Raw genomic sequence first — 19,932 nt, 5'->3', positions numbered from 1 at the left:
AGAAAAATCTTGGCTGATTTGACATTCAAGATCTTTTCGGAAATGGTTTCAAATTTTGATTTTTATACAAAAACAACTTTGGTTTCGGGTTAATAGTTCTCAGTTTAAAATTAATCTTATTATCAATTTATTGTAATTGTTACATAAAAACCACAAGAACAAGTCATAAATTATCCTGGATAGGCAGTGGCCAAGCAAGTTCCAGAACCATCTCCACAATCTTGAAGATATGAAGTAACAGTAATAGGATAGTTGGTAACTTTAAAGTGGCAGTTTCCTCCGTTTCCATGGGCAAGTGCACAAACAGATAGGATTGAGAAATCGAATGCTGCAATATTATTTTATTTGCGGTTCTTGATGAAAATAAAAATGTTACCTGGTGAAGTTCCAGTGAAAAATCCACCCTTTGGCTTCAAGGCTCCATTCCATTTGTATTGGAATGTTCCGATTAAGTTCTAAAATTTCTCATTTTGCAAATTTTCATGAAATTCAAATATGGTACCTCATCATGAGTGTAATAACCATCATAAACCATTTTATCGGCTTTTTGCTCTGTGTAGTATCTGACCCAGTCGTGTTGTCCATCGACTTCGTTGCTCTTGATCTCACCGGAGAATACATGCTCCCATCCTACAAATAGTTGAATGTTAGACCTTGTAGCCAAACAGTAGTTTTTAGTTTGTTCACACATGTCAACACAAAATGTCACATTATTTTCTGAGCTGAACTGTGTGTTGTTTGTAAGTCAAACATACCCGAACTACCAAGTGGACCTTTGCATCGCGTGTACGTTCCGAACCACAAAGGCCACAAAACTTTGGTTTTGAAGTTGGTCAAGTTGCTAGTCTCTTTGTAGTTGATCGATTGAAGATAAGCAAATGCCGATGCAAACATTGGGGTTGCAGTGAAAGTGTTGAAAACACCTTGGAGGTATTGTTTTCTGAATCCTCCCATAGCTGGTTCAGCTTTGCAAACGTCAGCAGTGAAGAGGTCTTGAGTGTATGTTGTGATAAGGTCTGCATACTGTTTCTTGGTGAAGATGGACTCATCGACAGTGGTGAACAAACTGGAAAAAACCTTTTTTTTTTGGGAATTAATCCAATCTCTTACTTGGCCCCTTTGGTACCGGTCTTTCCACTGATATGTTCTCCCCAATTCATAGTAACTTGCGTGGCAGATGGTCTATCCTGATCATCTCCCCACATCTTATCAACCAAAGTTTGAAGGGCAGCATCAGTGGATCCACCATTGTGCTTGGTGGTTCCACTCCCAGCGTGTTTTGTGGTAGCCTTGCTGCTGGATCCGAAGGAAATCACAACCTTGTCGAGCTGAAACACAAAATCATTTAGCTTCTGAAAAAAACTCAATGTAAAAATTATCATACCACGGTGGCTTTGTTAACACTCAATGTTGGAGCTTGAATGTCAATTTCCTCTCCTTGAATGAGAATTGATGGTTGGGTATTTGTAAGGGCAGCAACGGTATATGCAGCAAATTCAAAAGTTGGGGAAGAGTTAAGAAGGAAGGAAGTTTCCAAATCTTCATCACTTCCAGCAACAAATTGAAGGTCAATGGCAATGCCCTGAAAATGGAAAATTAAATCAATGAATTAATGCCAAAATACGTTGCGTTATCAGTTGACTTCCAACACCCCAATGTTTGTTATCAATTAACACGTTTAAATGGCAATAAAGTGACGCTTGGTGCTCATATTGTTGCGATTTCTATGCACTCCCTGACTATCGACGATGCCGAAGATTCAGAAACTGAAGTCTCGGACAACATCCGTAGAAGATCCACTATTAATCTTGGAAATCAAAGGCAACGGTACCAGACCCTAATAATTTTGTTTCGAAAATTTGTAATCCATTTTAGGAATCTCCGTCGTATCCGGTTGAAAGTGTATAACTTCCTTGAAAAACCATTGAATGCAGCGTCAGCGCCATATCATTTTTGTGAGTTTAGAAATCATGATTTTTAATGATAATTATCGATTTTCAGTTATTTTTGGATTAGTTATTGCAAATATTATACTGGGAGCTGCTACAAATGACAATGACAGTACTGTCTCAAAAATTCACTTTTTCCTTGAAATTTTCATGATAGTATTTTTTATCCTGGAATTTGCTGTAAGGTTATGGTCTGTTAGAGCAGATGCAAAGTACAGAACTAAATATGGTAATTTTCCAACTGTTAGTAATAACTGAATATTTCAAATTTCAGGTCGATTATATTACTTATTCCACACAGTTACCCTTATTGACATTCTCATCATCCCAGCCACAATTCTCTTGCTCGTTTTCAAGGGTCATGATGTCGACGGTTCCACCTTGGATACCTTGCGTTTCATCCAGGTTGGTTGTCTAGTACGATTTTAATGGGACTCTGCTGTTTTACGCCATTTTCTTTGCGCCAACTCGTCATTATTCAGATTTTACGACTTTTCCATGTCGATCGCCAAATGGCTACATGGAAACTGCTAAGGAAAATGATTATACTCGGAAAGTGAGTTTTTTATTCCAGTTTCTAGTTTTTTGTTATGTATTGCATGCGAGCTTAAAATTTTCAGATGGCAACTCATGGCAACTTATTATATAACTCTTGTTGTCGGATTGAGTCTTGCAACCATTGTATATTCTACTGAAGCATTAGCTCAAGGAATTCAAGACAACGGATACGGTCTTATTGTACCCGAGGGAACAAGTAAGTTGATTATATTCATTGTTATTTTATTAATCGCCTTTATAGACGCAACGTTTCCAACAATGGCCCATTCATGGTGGTTCACTGCTGTCACCGTCATGACAGTGGGATATGGTGACATATATCCGGTTGGAGCTCTTACCAAGTTTCTGGTTTGTGTGCTTGGCTTCATTGCTTTTTGCACATTCCAGGCTGCTAATACCCAAATATCTGTTGGTGAGTGAACCTGTTCCCATTAAGCTACCAACTTGGTTATTCATTTTTGTTGCCACAGAATTTTTCAAATTGTGTATCGCTTGACTTTGGAAAATTTCTAAGCCTATGAGAAAAGACGTGCAGTTTCTGGAAGAAGTTGTCAACTCCATTAGTAAATGCTTTGATGTTTTTTCTCCGGCTTGTCGGTTTTCAGCACGAAATCCTAGTAAAATGCGTGATTAATTGAAAATGGCATTTAAGATTTCTCTGAAAGGTTTAGATTCCACTGAATTGACTTTTTTTCTAGGTCTCACGTTGATGATGGAAGAAGAAAACAAAAACCAACAGACGAACAGATTACGAAATCTGGCCGCTTCAACTATTCAATGCTGGTGGAGATATCATTTGGCCACGAATTGGAAACCTCCTCGTCGTTATACATATTTCGTGCATGTCTGTTACAAGCTCTATGTTACCGAGGAGCGTATTAATCAGAATAGAGTACTTGCGAAGAAACTAAGGGAAAAGTTGGAGAAGTTGGTTTTTCTAAGAAACGCTTTCATGCGAAAACTCATCTAAATTTAGAAAACGTCCTATCAAGAAGAAGTCTCTCACGCATCAGAACTCGGTAACGGCTGAAATACTAAAATTTGGGTTTAAAGGCATGGCAAAGCCGATGCTGGAAAAACAAGATAGTTTTGATAAGGCCGAACGGAAAATTTCGTTAAGAAGAACTGTAAGTAGTCTGACTATATTGAAAGTATACATTCAAACATTCAGAGAAGTGAAGATCGACGTTCCAGTCTGCCAGACACGCTAGCAGTTGTTGATCCGGCTATAGTAAGGAGATTTGATAGTTCGAAAAATGTCTTAAAGATTACAGCGTAAACGAGTTCTATTTGCGGAAGCTCGAAACAGCTCTGTTGAAACTTCGATGTCCTCCTCTGTTGATGTATCCGAGTTGGAGACTCAATTTGAAATAACCAACTTTCTTGAACAGAATGTCGATGAGCTTAGCTCAAAAGGTAACCAATCTGGGCGGAGTTTGCTCTGGAAGCCACAGGGCTCAACCTTAGCGCAGGTGCATTCCTTGCATTTTTTTTGTTTTCAGAAGTAGACATCAGCCTGCTTATCAAATATCGTCCGCTTCTCCGTTTTTACTACTTTGTCATGTTCCGTTTCATAATGAACAAGTTCCACGTGAGCTTTTTCTTTGACAGCTTTTTGAGAAAATGGTTAAATTTACAGACCCAACGTATCGCCGGTCAACTCCTTATGATTGAAGCCGAAATCGCCGAAAGGGAAAATCAGCGCAATCAGAAAATGAAAGAACTGGAAGCTGCAATTTTAGAGCTCACTGGAAAGCCAACCGTCTCGCCTTTTGACGATTCCGGACAGAAGTTGTCAATCATTGAACGTTTGGAGTTTTGTGAAAAACGAATGGAAGATTTGGAACGGAAAACCGATGCATTGAACGAAATCACCATCAAGTGTCTCAACTTAATGATGATGGAGTAAACGAAACAAACAATTCTAACAAATTCCTATCTCCAAATATTTTTTCCAGCACCCAAGAAGCTGCGTCAAGGACAAAGGACGAGCAAGGTCTTCCGCCAAAACCTCCAAGTGCTAACAACAAAAAACAAAGAACCATTGGACCGAGACGCCAGGTCACAATTGTCGACCAGTACGACACGCTCGACGATTGCGAAACAGTCAGCTTGGATAGAGTCTAATAATTTTACGTCATCATTATCACCACGTGCTCTATCACTGCTACTCGATTGTCATTTATTTCTTATCTATTCCCTTTTAACTAGAAGCTTTATGTCTTCTCGTTTTTCTTCTGATAGTGCTGATAGCGCACGAAACTTCCATCACTGATCAGTAACTCAAAGTTTCATAATTTGCCATTGAACTAACGTAACCCCAGAAAATAAATGAACTCACGTTAAGCTTGGTGAACCATCCATGATAATTGAATTTTCCGGCATTCTCTTGAATGTAGAATCCAACCCAGTTAGCAAAACGGTTCACGACAGTACCAGTGGCTTCTCCGACAAAGACAGACTTGAATCCGCAGCTTCCAAGAGCTTGGTTTCTAGCATACGGAAGGAACCATAAGTTATAGAGTTGTTGACGGAAATCAATTGGATCGCTAGTAGATACTCCTTGAGCTTGAAGGAACGTCCATGCTTGTTTGACAGCATCCGAGGCAATGAAGTTGTCAAGAAAATCTTTGACTGCGCTAGCGTAGTCGGCGGAAGTCGGCACTGCGGTATCACTGTCGTAGTTGAAGAATGGCTGAAATCACTGGGCATTGATTAATTTTGGACAGATATATTGATTTTTCAGCTGGCTGTTTGCTCCAGGAAACCAAAAATCTCCTGACATCCTTTAAGATTCATCGGCTCATTAGAGCGTTTCAAAACTCACCATCAAATTGGCAATTGTGATGTACGCGTTGCTTCCCAAAACAGATTTGTCTACAGTTGTGAAAAGGGGGTCTTTGGCGTTATCGTGGTCTGGGCTCTTCTTTGATGCCATGTTCTGGTAGTTCAAAGTAACCAATGAGTCCGTTCGAACATCAGAAGCCGCAAGGTTGGTGAGGAATGTATTTACAGCGGCGAGATCAACATTTTGAATTGGCTTGCCTTGAAAATTATTTATGTTTAGTTAATTTTTTAATAAAAATGAATAACTTACTATATACAAGTGCAGCTGCCACAAAGAAAAATACACAATTCCTAAGGATCATCATTTGTGATTTTCGGTTTTACTCCCTGAAATATAGGTTTATTTAAAAATGTGCTGGCAAATTGAACTAATATAAATTAGTGTTAAAATTAACAATCTGAAACTGAAAATTAAACGTCTTATCTTCAAATATACCTAGCCTTTTATCTTGCTCTGACTCGACCCAAAGTCTTCTTCAGTATTCATTGATGACGACAAAGGGGCGGCTACTGGTGATGTTAGCGCACATGTCCTGGACAAAACGTGACTATTTCCGAATTGCTGATAATGTGAAAAATCAGCAACATCGGTCTTTTCCATTTCAAAGTACAATCGTTTTCTATGAAATTTTGTTCAGAAAACTGAAATTGTGCGGTGGTCGTCTGCAAACAATGGCGAGACAAGGATTCGTCACGGAATTGGCCAATTTTGGCACGGTAGACATCAATTGGAGGTTTAGCATTCTTAGGGAACAACTTTCTGTTTATATAAGTGCGATCTGATATTTTAATTGTTTCATCATTTCCAGAGTAGGTGCAAAACTTATCGCAAATTTAAACGTTTCCAAAATCCCCAGCATTCATGCTGAAATTGAATCCTTGTTTCTGACTTTTTTAGTAACGATGAAAATTTTTTATATTTGATTAGAGATGTGAATGTAAGAAAAATATTTGCTCAATTTGAGTGAAAATACATTCTTCAGAATTGCAATTTCCCCAGTTAATGTTGATTTTTAAGTTTTTCTGCAGTCTAATGATTCTAACTGTCATTGTTATATTTTAAACTCTTGATTCGAGAAGTTTTGACCGAATCAAGACTTTGATAGAAAAGTACAGTTTTTAATATCAGTAATTTTTCCTAGCTTTACGATTTTATCTCATCTTACATGATTATTTTAAGATGTCCTCGGAACTATTCTAGAATTCTTTCTAGATTTTCTAGAATTTTTTTTATTGTTTGACATTTCTAGATATTCTCTAATTTTTTTATTGTTTCACATTAACTTATTTCCATAACTTGAAGGTTGAAAACCCGTTCAAATAGTTTGCTCACTTCAAATGATAAAACCGATTTTATTGGTTTTTTCATTACTATGATCTGACTATAAACTAAAAATAAAAGAATGCATGGAATTTGTACAGATTTTAATAGGCTATTTCTGATTAAGCACAGTCATTCGAAAAGTAAAGAATAGAACTGATTTATATTAACTAAATGCACAAAACACAGCGTGTTAATATTTAAATAGAGAAGCCTCAAAGGAGCGTCCTGAAAAAAATTTGTTTTGAAAAACTTTTGTGTGTGTGATTTGTACCGTTTTTTCAGAACTTATAATTGTTTTGAATGAGCAATACTTGTTTTCTTTTATAGTCCAAGTATTTTTTAATTATTTATATTATGCGTCTTCATCAACTTAAACGGGATAATGTTCAAACTAGGGCATGTACACGTTTATCCCTAAACTGAATTGAAATTCAGTTTTCAGAAAAATTTACATTTCAATTATTAAAAATTGTTTGTTTGTAAGGTCTTCGTACAATTTGTGTGAACTTTGATCGCTACTTTTCTCTCGACGAGAAAAAAAAATTAACTGAGTTAAAATATCAGAAAATTGTATGGAAGTCATTTTATTACTGGAATTTTTACAAAAACACCCTGTTCTGAAGGTACAAACTTTTCACGAGCAAAAGTAAACATTAGACTTGCAAATGTCGCACGCACCAACTTTTGTCGTAATTGTGGTGGAATATTTAAAAATTAGCAACATATGTACAAAGCAGATTACGAGCAACACCTAATCGGTAATTTATTCTTGCAAAAATCATATTTTTAAATGTGCACTACGTCGACATATTTTTGTGGTTTTATTTTCTTAACGGTTTTGTATTAGATTATTGCAGCGTTCAGGCATCGGAAAAAGTGTTTTTCTGTTTTTCAATCAAAAGTTTTAGAATTTTCAGAATTATCCATCTGTGTAAAAAGACCAATGTACATGGAGCCAACTCTTTGCTTCTGAAAAAATCAGAATTTGTCTCATAGTCTCTTTCTTTGAGAATCTATTTTGGAAACATTTTGTGATTAATTTTTTTAGTTAAATAGCTCTAGCATGAACAGAAGTTGAAGCAGATACCCATTCACGTAGGCAGAGTTCAGTATTGAAGCAAACTCAATGAGATCATCGACCGTCTGCAATGCTGATAACTCAAACTACCTCCGTCTTGCTTTCCGGTTGCAATGGGTAATAAAACAGAAAGCTACATATGCTTGAGAATTTAAAAAAGGAGGCAAGTTTGGAATTGAATCGCCTTGAACTTGAGAAATGGTCGATAACTGTTATAAAAATTGCAAAACATATTGAGAAATGAATATACAGTTTACTAAACTAACATAAGGAAACCATAAATGCTCACTCTGTTTGAAGATACTGTTGAATATTGCAAAAAGAAATAACAGCACAAAAGAATTCTAGGAACTAATAATTATATGGAAATAACTTATTAAAAATTATATGTTTCATTATTTCGTTTGAAAATTTATTTTTTAACGGTCCGAAAACAAATCTGTAGAGATAGATAATCAAGTAGCATAAGTTTATAGGTTTTGGTCAAACTTTCCCGATTTTATGTGCTGTATGGAACACATTGTATTGCACCAAAAATTACCAACACTTTCTTGTTGAAAAGAGTAATTCCAAATACTCAAATTCAAAAAGTTTCGTAACTGTGTCTTTATTCATTTTGAATTTTGTTGTTATGTTTTGTAAACCGTATCAAATTTTCTAACTACTCATATACGCAAATTTCATAAACTGAAATAAAGTGCTGTACATGTTTTATTATCGAAACAATCATAGTCTCTTTCGTTGTAGACGTTCGTTGTAGACGTACCCCTCATACGTCTACAACGAACTTTATATGTGAATATTTCAGAAAACGTGATTTTCCAGAGAATTTCTCCATGCGTCAGCCTTGTTTAAAACAAACTTCGTTTCTTCAAAGTATTTTTTTGTCTCCCGTCGTTCCAAGGACATGTCGTAATTCCTCCAGATGTGTGATTCATTTGCACAGATATAGTTGGTGTGTAAAAAGAACTCTAAAACCTTGTGCAGATGTTTTATGGTTCTTTAGAGAGCATCGGGTGTAACAGCGATCGTGCTAAGTCTAACGTTTCATTGGATTATCTCATATTTCGAAACTCTTCTATCTATTATCCGTGATTCACTTGGTTTTTTTTTTCAGTTTTCTTGCTACTTGTGACACAAATGTTGTAGTTCATTTGACTTGTTTGATTTGTTAGGCATAAAGTTCATTCTGATAGTTGTAGCTATCAAATTAAGAGTAGATCATCACTTTTGAGCTCTTTGGTTACAAACTGATAACAGTTTTCTGACGTGTTGAGCTTAATTGGACATTTGATTTTATTATTGATAACTGAAATGTCCATTTTGCATGACTTCATGAATTTTCCCATAAATAAAAATTATGACAACGTAAGTACTTCAAACCGAAAACGTGCACATGTAGGTAGATAAAAGAAGTGAGTATGGCGCATTGCGCATCACAATAAGTCATGTCACATGAGGTGGAAAGAATTAAACTGTTTTGCCAAACTCGTTTTCATATTCTGTTTCGCGGAAGACATTTTCAAATTGGAAGTGACTTTTGATTTGCCACCCGACTAACCAAAATCAAAATGTGATAGGAATGTTGGTAAACGAAAAGAAACAAAAAATAGGAAATGAGTGATCGGTTGTCTGGTTAGATTTGCTATAAGATTTATGACACACAAGAAACTTTATTCAATTGAAAACAGTCTAAAATGTGTCCCTTGACAATTTTTGATATTCAAATTGAACATATTTTTTTTTGCAAACAAAGGATAGTTCATTCTACTAGATCACGCGTTAATGTTATTGAAACAATCCGAATTATTTTATATTGAAAAGCTAACAAAAATTTTTATCGCAAAAGGACTTGATTAAAACACAAGTTCCGTCATGTGTGTGCACTTCCACGAGTTTTTAAATGGTATGCGCAATATAAATCTGATAAAAACTGACAGACATCGTTAGAAATATAATTTATATCTGATTATCTACATTTGTTTGTTACAAAAAAACAAAAAAGTGTTGAAAATTTAGTAGTTTCCATTTCGGAATTCTGAGAAGTTCTGTGAGAAGTCCATAACAGCATGAATTATTGTTTCTGAACTACTGATCGTGCTTTTCTAATTTATCAATAACCTGTTAAATCAATGATGAGACTGGTTTTTGACAAGCAGATTTTTGAGAATGGATTACCTTTGAATATCCCATTGTATGCAAAATTTTATTACAAACCAGAACAGATTTCCACTTTCTTTTGTTCTCAAAAGGTTATTTTTTCAAAATGATTTCAAATAAAACGTTTAAAATTTACAGCATTTTGTGCATAGATATTATACTACCATCAATGTGTATTTCAAAATTTATCATTACACCACTAAACCGTACTTTTATGTTGAACAAATGTCAGTATTGAATTGCTTGAAACTGTAAAAATAAACAGAAAAGTTTTCAATTTGTGTTTCTGCTAATATATATTGTTTGAAAAGGTTTTTACAAAATGAATTGTAATACGGTATTGAAAATCGAAATCTGCTAAATCAATTACTTGGCGTTGCTGATTTGATTTCTGGTTTCTATTTTTATGCTCTAGTTGCCTTCTATGTTCTCATAACTCCACAGACATTGAACGTTTGTAGATAATGCAAAATTAAGTGAAATGTTTTGTTGTGACTATTGCCTTCTGTGATCTGTTTGCTCAAGAATTTGAGATTTTAATAATATTAATTTTGACATAACTGAATTTTCTTGTAGACATTTTGAGAACAGTAATTGCGATACCCGCATTTGAAAACTTTTCAGCATTCAGAGTAACGTTTTAATGTAAAGAGCAAAGAAAAAATTATTTTGGCCAAAAATCAGAATTATGATCTGTTAAGACTAAGTTACCGTATTTCCTCTATTAGTCTTGCATGCAAGACTAATTTTTAATTGGTTCGTAGGGGGTGCAAGACTACTAGAGACTGCAAGACTAATGTTCAAATGCCCAATAACATTGAAAGGCGAACAATTTTTTATAGAAAACTCTTGACTGTAGCAAGTATTAAAACACATTTTTTAAAAATAACCGTTAAAATCAGATAATCTAATTTACTCAAAAAGACCCATTACTTACCTGAAAAATTATTGAACAATGGTCTCCTTACCAACTTGAAAGTACACGAACTTTCCACTAAACGGCAAACTTTTCCAACACACACACAAAAAAAACTAAGAAAATTCCGTTTAAGGCATGGTTTGTTGATTTTGAAACGTTTTTCCACTCTTTTCACAACTCAGCCAATAAAAGATGTTTTAACTTCAACGCCCTTTTGACCTTTTCCCTCGTTTTAACATACCACTAAATACGTATTAAACTGAAACATACACTAACATTTCTTGAAGTATCGCCGAATCGCATATTCTGAGTCATTTCTAACGGAAACCCAACCTGTCACTTCAAGTATTATCATAACCCCCGCAATTGTCGTGTCCAGTAGAAATAAATTGACTCTGCAATGCCATACCACCACACCTTTACTTTTTTGTTCGTTATTTCACATGACACTCGATGTTTACCTCGTCAGTATAGGACATAGAGAGATGTGTCTCATTTTCTGTTGTTCTTAGAGTGTTGGGTAAGATTGATTTTTGGTATGGTTGAGAAGCTCTTTGTGTTACTAGTTGGCATTGTCTCTAATTTCTATAGAGTCGCTTGTAAAATATGTTTTTTGTGATACACGTTGAGCCTTTTTTTCAAATTTTGTGCCTTTTTTTCAAATTTTGTTAACTTAAGTATCATTTTCTATAGTGATTTTTGTTGTTGCATTTTGATATTGAGTGACCTTTTGATATCTTCTTCTCTAATTTTGTTACTTTTTTATCTTCATGTCTTGCCGACAGTTTTTTCTTTCAGACTTTCTTCTTCTTTCCAAATAAACATTTTTCAGATGCCAATCATCACCACAACTACCCGTACCACGCGCACCTATCACACCACCTCCAATGGATCTCCAGCGTAAGTATAAACAATTGCGAAATTGTAAAAGATGTTGTTGATGACCAATGCAAGTGACAAGTGCGTGCGAGGGAGAGAGTATTTATTTTTTGAAAAACCTGTTGAAACTCATGGGTGGGGTAGAAGAGGGGAGACGGGTGCCCGTTTTCTATGAGATGTGAGGAGAATGGCCCATCTGCGCTTAGGGTCACATGTGATGTAATAAAACCTCAAAGATCGGTGGTTAGTGCCGCGAGTGAGTCAGAGGCATTTTGATTTCAAAATGAGACGAACACAACAAATTACACACGAACTGGGATGTGAACAAGTAGGTACTTGGATGGACATGATTTTAGAATACTTGAAACCGTTAAAGTAAACATGTTTAGGGTTCGAAAAACTTGACACATTTCCTCGAATCCCTATCTTTTCAGCTCATTTCAAAATTTGTCATTTTCACACCTTCGGGCTAGACATGACATAACTTTTCGTCATTTGATGGTGCAAACAAAAATCAAAAAATGATTCAGATTATCCTCACATATTTTTTTTGCGCTTTTTGAATTTATCAAAAACAACAAGAAAACATAAACAGAAAACACTCGCTGTGATCATTGGTCGGTTCGTAAAGAAGACGATAGGAAACAGTTGTGTAAATAAACAAAATTCTTGTCTATCTTTTGAACTTCAAAGATCGGTATATTGACACAGCGGATTTTGGAAATACTGGAAAAGAATGATAGAGCACAAGTGGTAGTATTAATGAAAACATTTGCCCCACAAGCCATGGAAAAGTTGGTGCAAAAGTTTTCTACAAATTTTTTTAAGTTTTGGATTTGAAAAAAGCTCTAAAACAATTTAAGAATACCATATTTAATTTATTAGTCTGGCTGCACTTATAATTAAGAGTACAATAACACTTCAATAGTACTTGAAAAAACCATTATATTGCATAGGTAGAAATTCAAAAATTGGTGATAATAGTAACAAAGGAAAGCACAAATTGATAGTATTCAGATTTAGTGGTCCTGTTATGCAACAAAAACCGAATGCAACAATACTAAAGATGTCATATTGTGTGGAAAACTTGAATTAAGTGCGAATACTTTTGGTTCATACCAGGGATGTGCACCGCCACATATGTCTTCAGTTTGCAAATTTTTGAAAACTGAATAAATATGTCATTTTTCGTGTATTTTTCTGCAACAAAGTATCATGCATAAGCTCGTAAAAAACCTAATCAACAAAAAACACCGGTTAAAATTTCTACTAGTTTATCTGTGCATTATCTTATCTTTGCCATTTACATCCACATGTCGATCCCCGGAAGCTAGTTCTGATAAAAACTGCGTTTTGTAAATTGCTTGTCTGTAAGTTTTTTTCGGATCTTAGAATTTTGTTGAAGGATACATATTTTAAACTTATTGGTGTTTTGCAATTACCCCAAGTTACGGAACAGTGTCGGTGCAACCCGCTGGTTCAGACCTACAAAAAATTGTTTTTAGAAATATATTACTCTAGTTAATTTCAAATCTGATGAGTACCGTTATTAAAAATTGAAAATTTTAATAACTTTTAATTTCTTCTTGAACTTCTAGAATTTATTATAATGTGTGCCGTTTGTTTCTGGTAGTAGGGAGTAGTTTTTAGCTTTGCAAACCTTTATTAAAATGGCACTTGCCCTTAATACTCATCCTCAAATCAATTTATATGCATTTTTTGTAAATTCTGAATTTGCCGTACAAGTTTTTTTTAATTAAAAAAATTGTGTGCAATAAATAAAGCCTATTCAAATTTAACAATCGAACGAGGCTTTTTGGATTTTCAAGTTACACATTCACATTCGATTTTTTTCGCGACTCGGCAAATGTTTGTTATCCCACCAACGCCTCTTAAAATTTATTTCGAAACATGCTGTTTTCAATCGGCTTAGTCATAGGAAAAGTACATTTCTGGCAATGTATGAATGTCGCTTTCAAAATAGACCCCAACCAATGGCAGCAATTATTTCGGAGGGCTAGGACCTCAATAACCCTCCTCAAAAGATTTCTTAGTAATATCTTTTCTGTTTTTTTTCTTCTATGTATGTTTTTAAAAACACTGATTTTATTGTACTTTGAGAAGTAAAAAAGGGGTCATTAAGTTGTCACGTCAAGTCTGGAATCGGGACTAAAAAACCTTGGACGCTATGTTTTGTAATGTTGTTTTTCACAGAAAAGTTGGAAAATGAAAGCCATCTGCTTGATTTGCGCTGATTTTCTGCTTTTCGCTTCTTTTTTTCCAGATCTGCTCCTCTCAACTTCTCGGTAGTATTTTCTCAAATCTCGGACTATATCTTTTATTGTTCTTTTTTCTTCCCCGGTTCATTGTTATTTTCGTTCCTTCCAATCTTTCGAAGTTAACGGGTTGAGAAAATGTGTGTGAGTGTGTGTAAGTGTTAGTCAGTGATACAGATTGGTAAGAAAACATAGAGAGGTAGAGAACAAGGCGGGATCCCGTGGCCCTTCAGGAGGCTGGCGACAACAACAACAACACATCACAGTTGAGGGGAAGGTCGTTATATTTGGGAGGGGAGGAGTGGGCGGGAAGCCAAGCCTCCCAGCCGAAGAGACTCAAAAACCGCAGCCGTTTCATTTTAAAAACAGTCGGCCTACCGAACCGGTGGTCTCTACATTCACTTTCCGCTTGTGTTGTAGTATTATTAATTCTTCTAGTTACTGAGTACTTCTAGACTCATAATTTTATTGTGCAGCTACTCCACGTAGTGTTTTCCAACATGGCATCTATTTTGGCTTTCTTAGGCAATTTTTGTGGGGGGTTCCCACATTTAGGTAGACAATCCCAAAATATTTTCAAATAAAACAATGAAGTACTATTTTTTTCAAATAAATTTTCCATATTCTAGGTGAATGGGGGAGCGGTTTTATTTCTTTTATAATAGCTTTCTAGAAATATATGTAAAAGACCATAGAGCTCTTTGGTCCATTGCCAGTGGACCACTTTGGGTTTCCCCTAATATCATGCATATCTAAACAACAACAAAACGATAACCATTTCAAAACAAGGCACCAATCATCCGCCTCCTAGGCAGCAAAAAGCACCAGAGACCAATTGTTTACCCTCCCCCCCCCTTTTTCCAATAAAATGGGAAGATATCTTGATATCGGAAACAGAGGTCTTGGGACCCCTCACTGCTGACATCTGCCATGTCATTTCATTCAGCTTGCTTTTCGCCCTGTTTATTTACTCTTGATTTTTTCTAGATATTTTTTATTACTCAAAGTGCTACTTTGCAGAATGGGCGAGATTTCATTGAACACTCACTACCTCTCCACCAACCGTGGAATTATCAAGATCCTCCAAATTATTGCAGGATTCATCATCTGCTCCCTCCTCTGTAGTCAGTGGTATGTTTAAAGAAATTTCAGAAGTAGAAAAGTGTAATACTTCTAATCTTTCAGGTACGGAGGACGTTCCTGCTTCGGCGAGGGTCGTCTCGGTTTTTCCTCTGGACTCAACTTTGTCTGCGTCATTGTCAACATCGTTCTCTTCATCCTGAACTTCCTCAACATCAGAGCCTGGGGACTGGTGCGTTGATATTGTCATTTTTTAAATTTGAAATCTAACATTATTTATTTCAGGAAAGAATCTACACCGTTATTTGCACTATCCTCTTCCTCATCGCATCCATCCTCATCGTCTGGTTCGTCATCGAGGTCAACTCGTCCCGTGGATGGCTCATTGCGAGTGCCGTGCTCATTATCGTCCAGTTCTTCTTGTTCTTGTGGGATCTCAAGATTCTCCAGGGAGAATCCCCAAATTAGATGATAACTTTTCCTTGACTGCCAACGACTTTGCTTTTTGAACTGTATCTACCTGTCATTACCATGTAATCAAAATGCATTTCTTGCATAATTTTCCATTCAAATTTCTCGACGTTTTGTATTCATATTCCATATTTTGTGTAATTGCAATTTCGATTTCAATTTTGACCAAATAAATTTTGTATAAATCAAAAAATTTGAACCTATAGACAACAATGATCAAGGACAGAAAACGAACAGAATAACATAAACAGTATTGTTTCCCAAAGGTTATTTGAAGACCAAAAACCAATAAAAAGTTATTTTCTGTTTTCCATCATGCATTGCAGAAAGTCACGTGGAAACAGAGTCCCTATCGACAAACACCGCGTCCGTTTCCCAACAACAACTGTGGCGTTGAAAATAGCGGACGAGACACAGAGAGGGTCAAATATTGATTTCTCCAGCCGTAAGAACTGCCTCGTGTTGTGAAAACGGCGGCCGCGTGGTCTACACTCCGCAGCTTCCACACTATTTCCAGCGCCTCTTCACTTTCTTCCCATCCCGTCGTTATAACTTGCCACAGCAAGGAAAACGTATTATTTTGTTTCACGCTCACGAATTATTTCCGGAACACGTAATGGAAGGCCCATCAGGTTTCAAGACAATGCCAATTGAACTGTTGGAGGACATATTCCAAAGGCTTCCCGTCAAAAATAAAGGAAGGTGCTCTCAAGTAAGTTTAAATTTACAAAAATGTTGTAACTGTTTTTAGCAATGTTAGTATGTCTTCTAGGTTTGTCGGCAATGGCAACGAGGCTTCAATTCAAAACTTTCATGGCGCAAATTCACCTTTCAAGACGGGATTTTTGTCCGTCGCAAGTATACACAACACTCCGGTTGGCAATATCATATTGATCATTGGCGATTGAAGTAAGCGTGTGATCTTTAATGTTTTTGGTTTTTCAGAAAGCTACTGTAAACAGTATCAGTCTAAAAATATGACGTTCGTTTCTATGTAAAATAGTTCATGATTTCTGATTGTTTCTAAAATGATATGATGCTTAAAAAACTAGACGAGAAAAGATTCATTAAAAGTTGAAAAGTATCACATACTTAAATAAATTACAGAAGGAAATTAGGGATTTGGTTTGTGAATAGATTAGCTATTCAGACCTTTTTGCATTAAAAAACTTAGTAGAAAACTTCAACGTGCCCCTCTTAATTTTTTCTGGGGGTTTTAAAAATAGTTCGCACTTATCTTCCTGATTTTTGAATTTCTCAAATTCAATGTTTTAGATTCCCGCTCATGATAAGAGATTCATATATTTCCACTTCCAGTTTCTTTAAAAAAAAACTATTACAATTAACGGCACAACCTGCCCAAAAGATTATGAGAATTCTATTCATCGAAGTTTAGTAGAAACGTCAGTTTTATTAAAAGTCTCATATGCTGCCTCCGCACTGTTCAACATTACATCTAAACTTTTAGAAATCTCATCACAAACACTACAAGTTCTTGGAGAACCTTGAACGTTGAGCCAGTCAGCAATATCTTCAATCTCTACGAGTTTTTCCGCGTACTTGCAAATTACTCTGAATATTATGAAAAGTAAAACTCACATTTTACTGGTGCCCAACAAATCGTTAGAATTTAGATTCAGTTCTCAAGACCGACCAATGGCAAAAATTCACACATTTAACTTCAAATGGCATCTTCACGTTGACGAAAATGAGACGGGAGGATTTATTGCTGGAAAAGACGTGGGAACTGGTGGACAAATTCTGCACAGTTTGAAAACTGTACTCAATTATCTCCATGGGCTCAAATCTTTGTCTTTAGTGGATCTTCAACTAACACATGACGAGGCCGATGATTTTTTGTCGACTGTTAGTTTCTTTGGAACTGAGAGCAAAGCGCATATTGAAGAAGAAAGAGTGTGATCCCAGGAATTAGATATTTACCTAAAACAAAAATTGCTTTTCGAAAAACATGTTCAATAATAAAAACTTGCACTCCCGGGATCCGCAAAACTCTAACTGACAGACCTATTAGGACTTTTATATGGATGAATGCTGCAATGTACACTTATCCAACTGAAGATTTTTTGTTACTTTTGCGTGATTTGTCAAAATGGCCCTCTAAAATGGGCCTTTTTTTAAATAATTTACTATAATTCGGTAAACCCCCAATCACTTTTTAAAAAGGGATGGCTCTGGGACCTGGGATCACACTTTTCGTGCATTGACTCACTTTTTATCTTATATTTCTTATGTTTCTTTCCAGCTTCTGGAAAAGTTCTATGAGAAGTTGACGTATTTGAGTCTCCTAAACGTGACGCTCTATCCAAAGCCATTACTTCAAGTTGGATGTTTTCTGAAGCTCAGAAAGCTGTTGGTGTCGCCGCAGATGTTGAGCACCGACACGCTTTCCGCCATCGCTTGCCTCGAGCATCTGGAGACCCTCTCCATTGTTCAGGTAACCGCTACTCCATACTCCCTTTTTCCTCCTACTTCATCAGCTACTGATTCCTTTGTGTTTCAGGACGAAAAAAGTAGCCAGTCGACGGATATTTGCCGGAATGCGTGGGACATGTTCGTCAAGCAGAACATGGATCGAACACGTGTCTGGCTTATCCTACGAGGTTGGCGTTTTGTGGAAATAATGAGAGGGGTCGAGAGTTGGGCTGGATGTCTGAAAATATTCAACACGTAGTGTTCTGGTGTCAATCCTAGAGATTTAGTCAGTTTCTCTCACAACAAAACTTCTGAGAAAAATAACTGAAAATCCAATGCACGCTTTGCGGAACTTGATATTAGTCACTAACAATAACACTACCAACTAATTGTAAATACCTTGAATTCTCCAACATTGTGTTTTAAAGGAAAACCCAAAATGTCACTGATTATCCAACCAGGCGCCCCGATATACGGAATAAAAATGGAAAACAGTGCCGGACAGCTGACAATGGAGCTTGCAGAGCAGGTATTTTGCAGTTTTTTGCAAATAGTAAAATGACGTAATCTTGATTTTCAGATTGCAAACTACTACGGTGCCACACTTCGCCACTTCATTCAATGTGGATTAGAAAGAATGAAAAGAGGAAAGAAAATGGAAGAACGTGTTGACTCCGCGCTCATTGAAATTGTTAGCAGGTACAGAATTTTTTATTGGCTTCAAAATTATTGTAGCATAATTAAAGTGCACAAAAATCGTTAGAAATATCATCTACTCAGACTTATAACAAGAATTTTGAAAAAAAAAATTAGTGTCAGTTGCTATAATTTTTTCGGAAAAGATATATATATAGTTTAGAAAATCCACAAATATAGTAAAATTGACGTTTTGTTGAAAAATATGTGACTTACTATTATAGCATTTGAGCTATAGGTGTTCCAGGTGAACTACAGAAGTGAATTACCGAAAATCTAAAACAAATAGCATATTGGGCGGTGTTGTTTGTATCTTTTCTAAACTTCAATCATGTACATTCCTAAATCATCAACGGTTTTCCAGAGTAAGAGGAAATTTGTGCAAAACTTTCATTTAAACAATCTCAAAGTTAAAAATTAGTAACTCGTCGGTTCCGTTAAGCAATTTCCTTGTCGATTTAGATTTATTGATGAAAAACTTGATTTAGTTCCAACAAAACCGTGGGTGGATCTTTAAGAATGAAAAAATTTAAGAAAAATATTCAAATCCTTTATGTCTGACAGACTTTCTGTTTTAAAATACATACTTAACGATTAGACTGGTGTAAGCATTGACTGACGTAGAAGTTGTTGTAGATCTTTAAAATCAATTGAAAACTGCTTTTGCTCGTGTGACGTATGCGGTTTTAAACTTTTTTCTTTACAGATGCCCGAACTTGGAGCGGCTTGCCTGTCGTGAAAGAATGTCCTATGGAACAGCAGTGATTCTTTCGGTGTACGCAGAGAGAATTGGCTTTGGATTATGGATTAGAAAAAATGCGCTGTTGAAACGAGTGAGATTTAATGCAAACCAAATTATTAATTAACAATCTTTTAATTTTCAGATTTGCTGGTGCCGACTTGATATGGAAGCGCAGGCAATTCACTTTGACTGGCTAAAGGCAAGATGTCGTTCCGAAGAGCTTGTTATTGTAACAATTCAGCGTAACACGAATCAAATGAACCCTGTTCTAGATGACAAATCGTACAAATCACTGTGCTTGTAAATCTTTAACGCTTGTAAAAATGACATTTCCCCAATTTCTTGTCCAAACTGTCCTGAGTGATTATTGTATTTGAACCCGTTGCTAATATTTGTATTCAATCATTTATATGTGCCTTCCCATCTATGGACTATCTGAATATAGAGTTACTAGTAATGTATGTATAAAAGTGTGAATGTATAAATAAACGTGATAAGTATGATTTTTGTTTTCGAAAAT

At 35.9% G+C, this 19,932-nt stretch overlaps 4 protein-coding genes and 3 non-coding genes across 8 annotated transcripts; 5 read left to right on the top strand and 2 right to left on the bottom strand.

Moving 5' to 3' along the window:
* Window positions 1-112: 112 nt before the first annotated feature.
* On the bottom strand, window positions 113-5,681 carry endu-2 (EndoU domain-containing protein). The gene is made up of 9 exons (NM_076990.8): window positions 5,605-5,681; window positions 5,335-5,552; window positions 4,849-5,202; window positions 1,385-1,582; window positions 1,111-1,328; window positions 756-1,066; window positions 503-630; window positions 377-455; window positions 113-328 (listed from the first exon to the last, which is right to left on the bottom strand). The coding sequence occupies exons 1-9, from the start codon at window positions 5,657-5,659 to the stop codon at window positions 171-173; spliced, it is 1,719 nt and encodes a 572-aa protein (NP_509391.1). The 5' UTR covers window positions 5,660-5,681; the 3' UTR covers window positions 113-170.
* Window positions 1,613-4,851, top strand: kqt-2 (Ion transport domain-containing protein; the record flags this gene model as incomplete). The annotated part of the gene is made up of 14 exons (NM_076991.7): window positions 1,613-1,827; window positions 1,876-1,955; window positions 2,002-2,178; window positions 2,224-2,354; window positions 2,432-2,505; window positions 2,570-2,703; window positions 2,749-2,919; window positions 3,206-3,434; window positions 3,484-3,634; window positions 3,679-3,738; window positions 3,782-3,923; window positions 4,010-4,098; window positions 4,147-4,412; window positions 4,466-4,851. 14 exons carry the CDS (start codon window positions 1,613-1,615, stop codon window positions 4,632-4,634), a joined length of 2,088 nt encoding a protein of 695 aa, NP_509392.3. The 3' UTR covers window positions 4,635-4,851.
* Window positions 5,682-11,667: 5,986 nt separating the features above from the next.
* On the top strand, window positions 11,668-15,731 carry M60.4 (MARVEL domain-containing protein; the record flags this gene model as incomplete). 2 transcript variants are annotated; one of them, NM_001029644.8, is made up of 4 exons in its annotated part: window positions 11,668-11,735; window positions 15,011-15,121; window positions 15,176-15,302; window positions 15,356-15,731. In NM_001029644.8, the coding sequence occupies 4 exons, from the start codon at window positions 11,668-11,670 to the stop codon at window positions 15,536-15,538; spliced, it is 489 nt and encodes a 162-aa protein (NP_001024815.1). In that variant the 3' UTR covers window positions 15,539-15,731. The 2 variants fall into 2 exon arrangements, with proteins under 2 accessions (NP_001024815.1, NP_001370656.1); NM_001383614.2 differs by lacking the exon at window positions 11,668-11,735 and having other exon boundaries at window positions 15,356-15,730.
* M60.14 lies at window positions 14,264-14,390 on the bottom strand. Its single transcript, NR_071648.1, has one exon. It is a non-coding gene; the product is annotated as an Unclassified non-coding RNA M60.14 (non-coding RNA).
* Window positions 14,387-14,506, top strand: M60.15. The gene has a single exon (NR_102193.1). It is a non-coding gene; the product is annotated as an Unclassified non-coding RNA M60.15 (non-coding RNA).
* A 319-nt stretch (window positions 15,732-16,050) lies between the features above and the next one.
* K02A6.3 (F-box domain-containing protein) lies at window positions 16,051-19,915 on the top strand. The gene is made up of 9 exons (NM_001029574.4): window positions 16,051-16,253; window positions 16,314-16,450; window positions 17,010-17,129; window positions 17,176-17,407; window positions 17,805-18,162; window positions 18,403-18,503; window positions 18,555-18,673; window positions 19,377-19,503; window positions 19,555-19,915. Exons 1-9 carry the CDS (start codon window positions 16,158-16,160, stop codon window positions 19,714-19,716), a joined length of 1,452 nt encoding a protein of 483 aa, NP_001024745.1. The 5' UTR covers window positions 16,051-16,157; the 3' UTR covers window positions 19,717-19,915.
* K02A6.6 lies at window positions 17,420-17,479 on the top strand. Its single transcript, NR_102192.1, has one exon. It is a non-coding gene; the product is annotated as an Unclassified non-coding RNA K02A6.6 (non-coding RNA).
* Window positions 19,916-19,932: the final 17 nt, after the last annotated feature.

Source organism: Caenorhabditis elegans, chromosome X (genome assembly GCF_000002985.6).
Source record: "Caenorhabditis elegans chromosome X".
Classification (NCBI taxonomy): domain Eukaryota; kingdom Metazoa; phylum Nematoda; class Chromadorea; order Rhabditida; family Rhabditidae; genus Caenorhabditis; species Caenorhabditis elegans.
Note: the sequence above shows the minus strand (reverse complement) of the source record. Positions and strands in the feature narration are given on the sequence as shown.

Bases quoted from the DNA above. Each gene is read 5' to 3' on its own strand.
- endu-2 (NM_076990.8), bottom strand. From the start codon at position 5,659: ATGATGATCCTTAGGAATTGTGTATTTTTCTTTGTGGCAGCTGCACTT. The intron at 5,553-5,604 runs GTAAGTTATTCA...ATAATTTTCAAG, and splicing joins GGCAGCTGCACTTGTATATA to GCAAGCCAATTCAAAATGTT. The intron at 1,583-4,848 runs GTGAGTTCATTT...TTCCATTTTCAG, and splicing joins GATGGTTCACCAAGCTTAAC to GGCATTGCCATTGACCTTCA.
- K02A6.3 (NM_001029574.4), top strand. From the start codon at position 16,158: ATGGAAGGCCCATCAGGTTTCAAGACAATGCCAATTGAACTGTTGGAG. The intron at 16,451-17,009 runs GTAAGCGTGTGA...CTAAACTTTTAG, and splicing joins ATTGATCATTGGCGATTGAA to AAATCTCATCACAAACACTA. The intron at 17,408-17,804 runs GTTAGTTTCTTT...GTTTCTTTCCAG, and splicing joins CCGATGATTTTTTGTCGACT to CTTCTGGAAAAGTTCTATGA.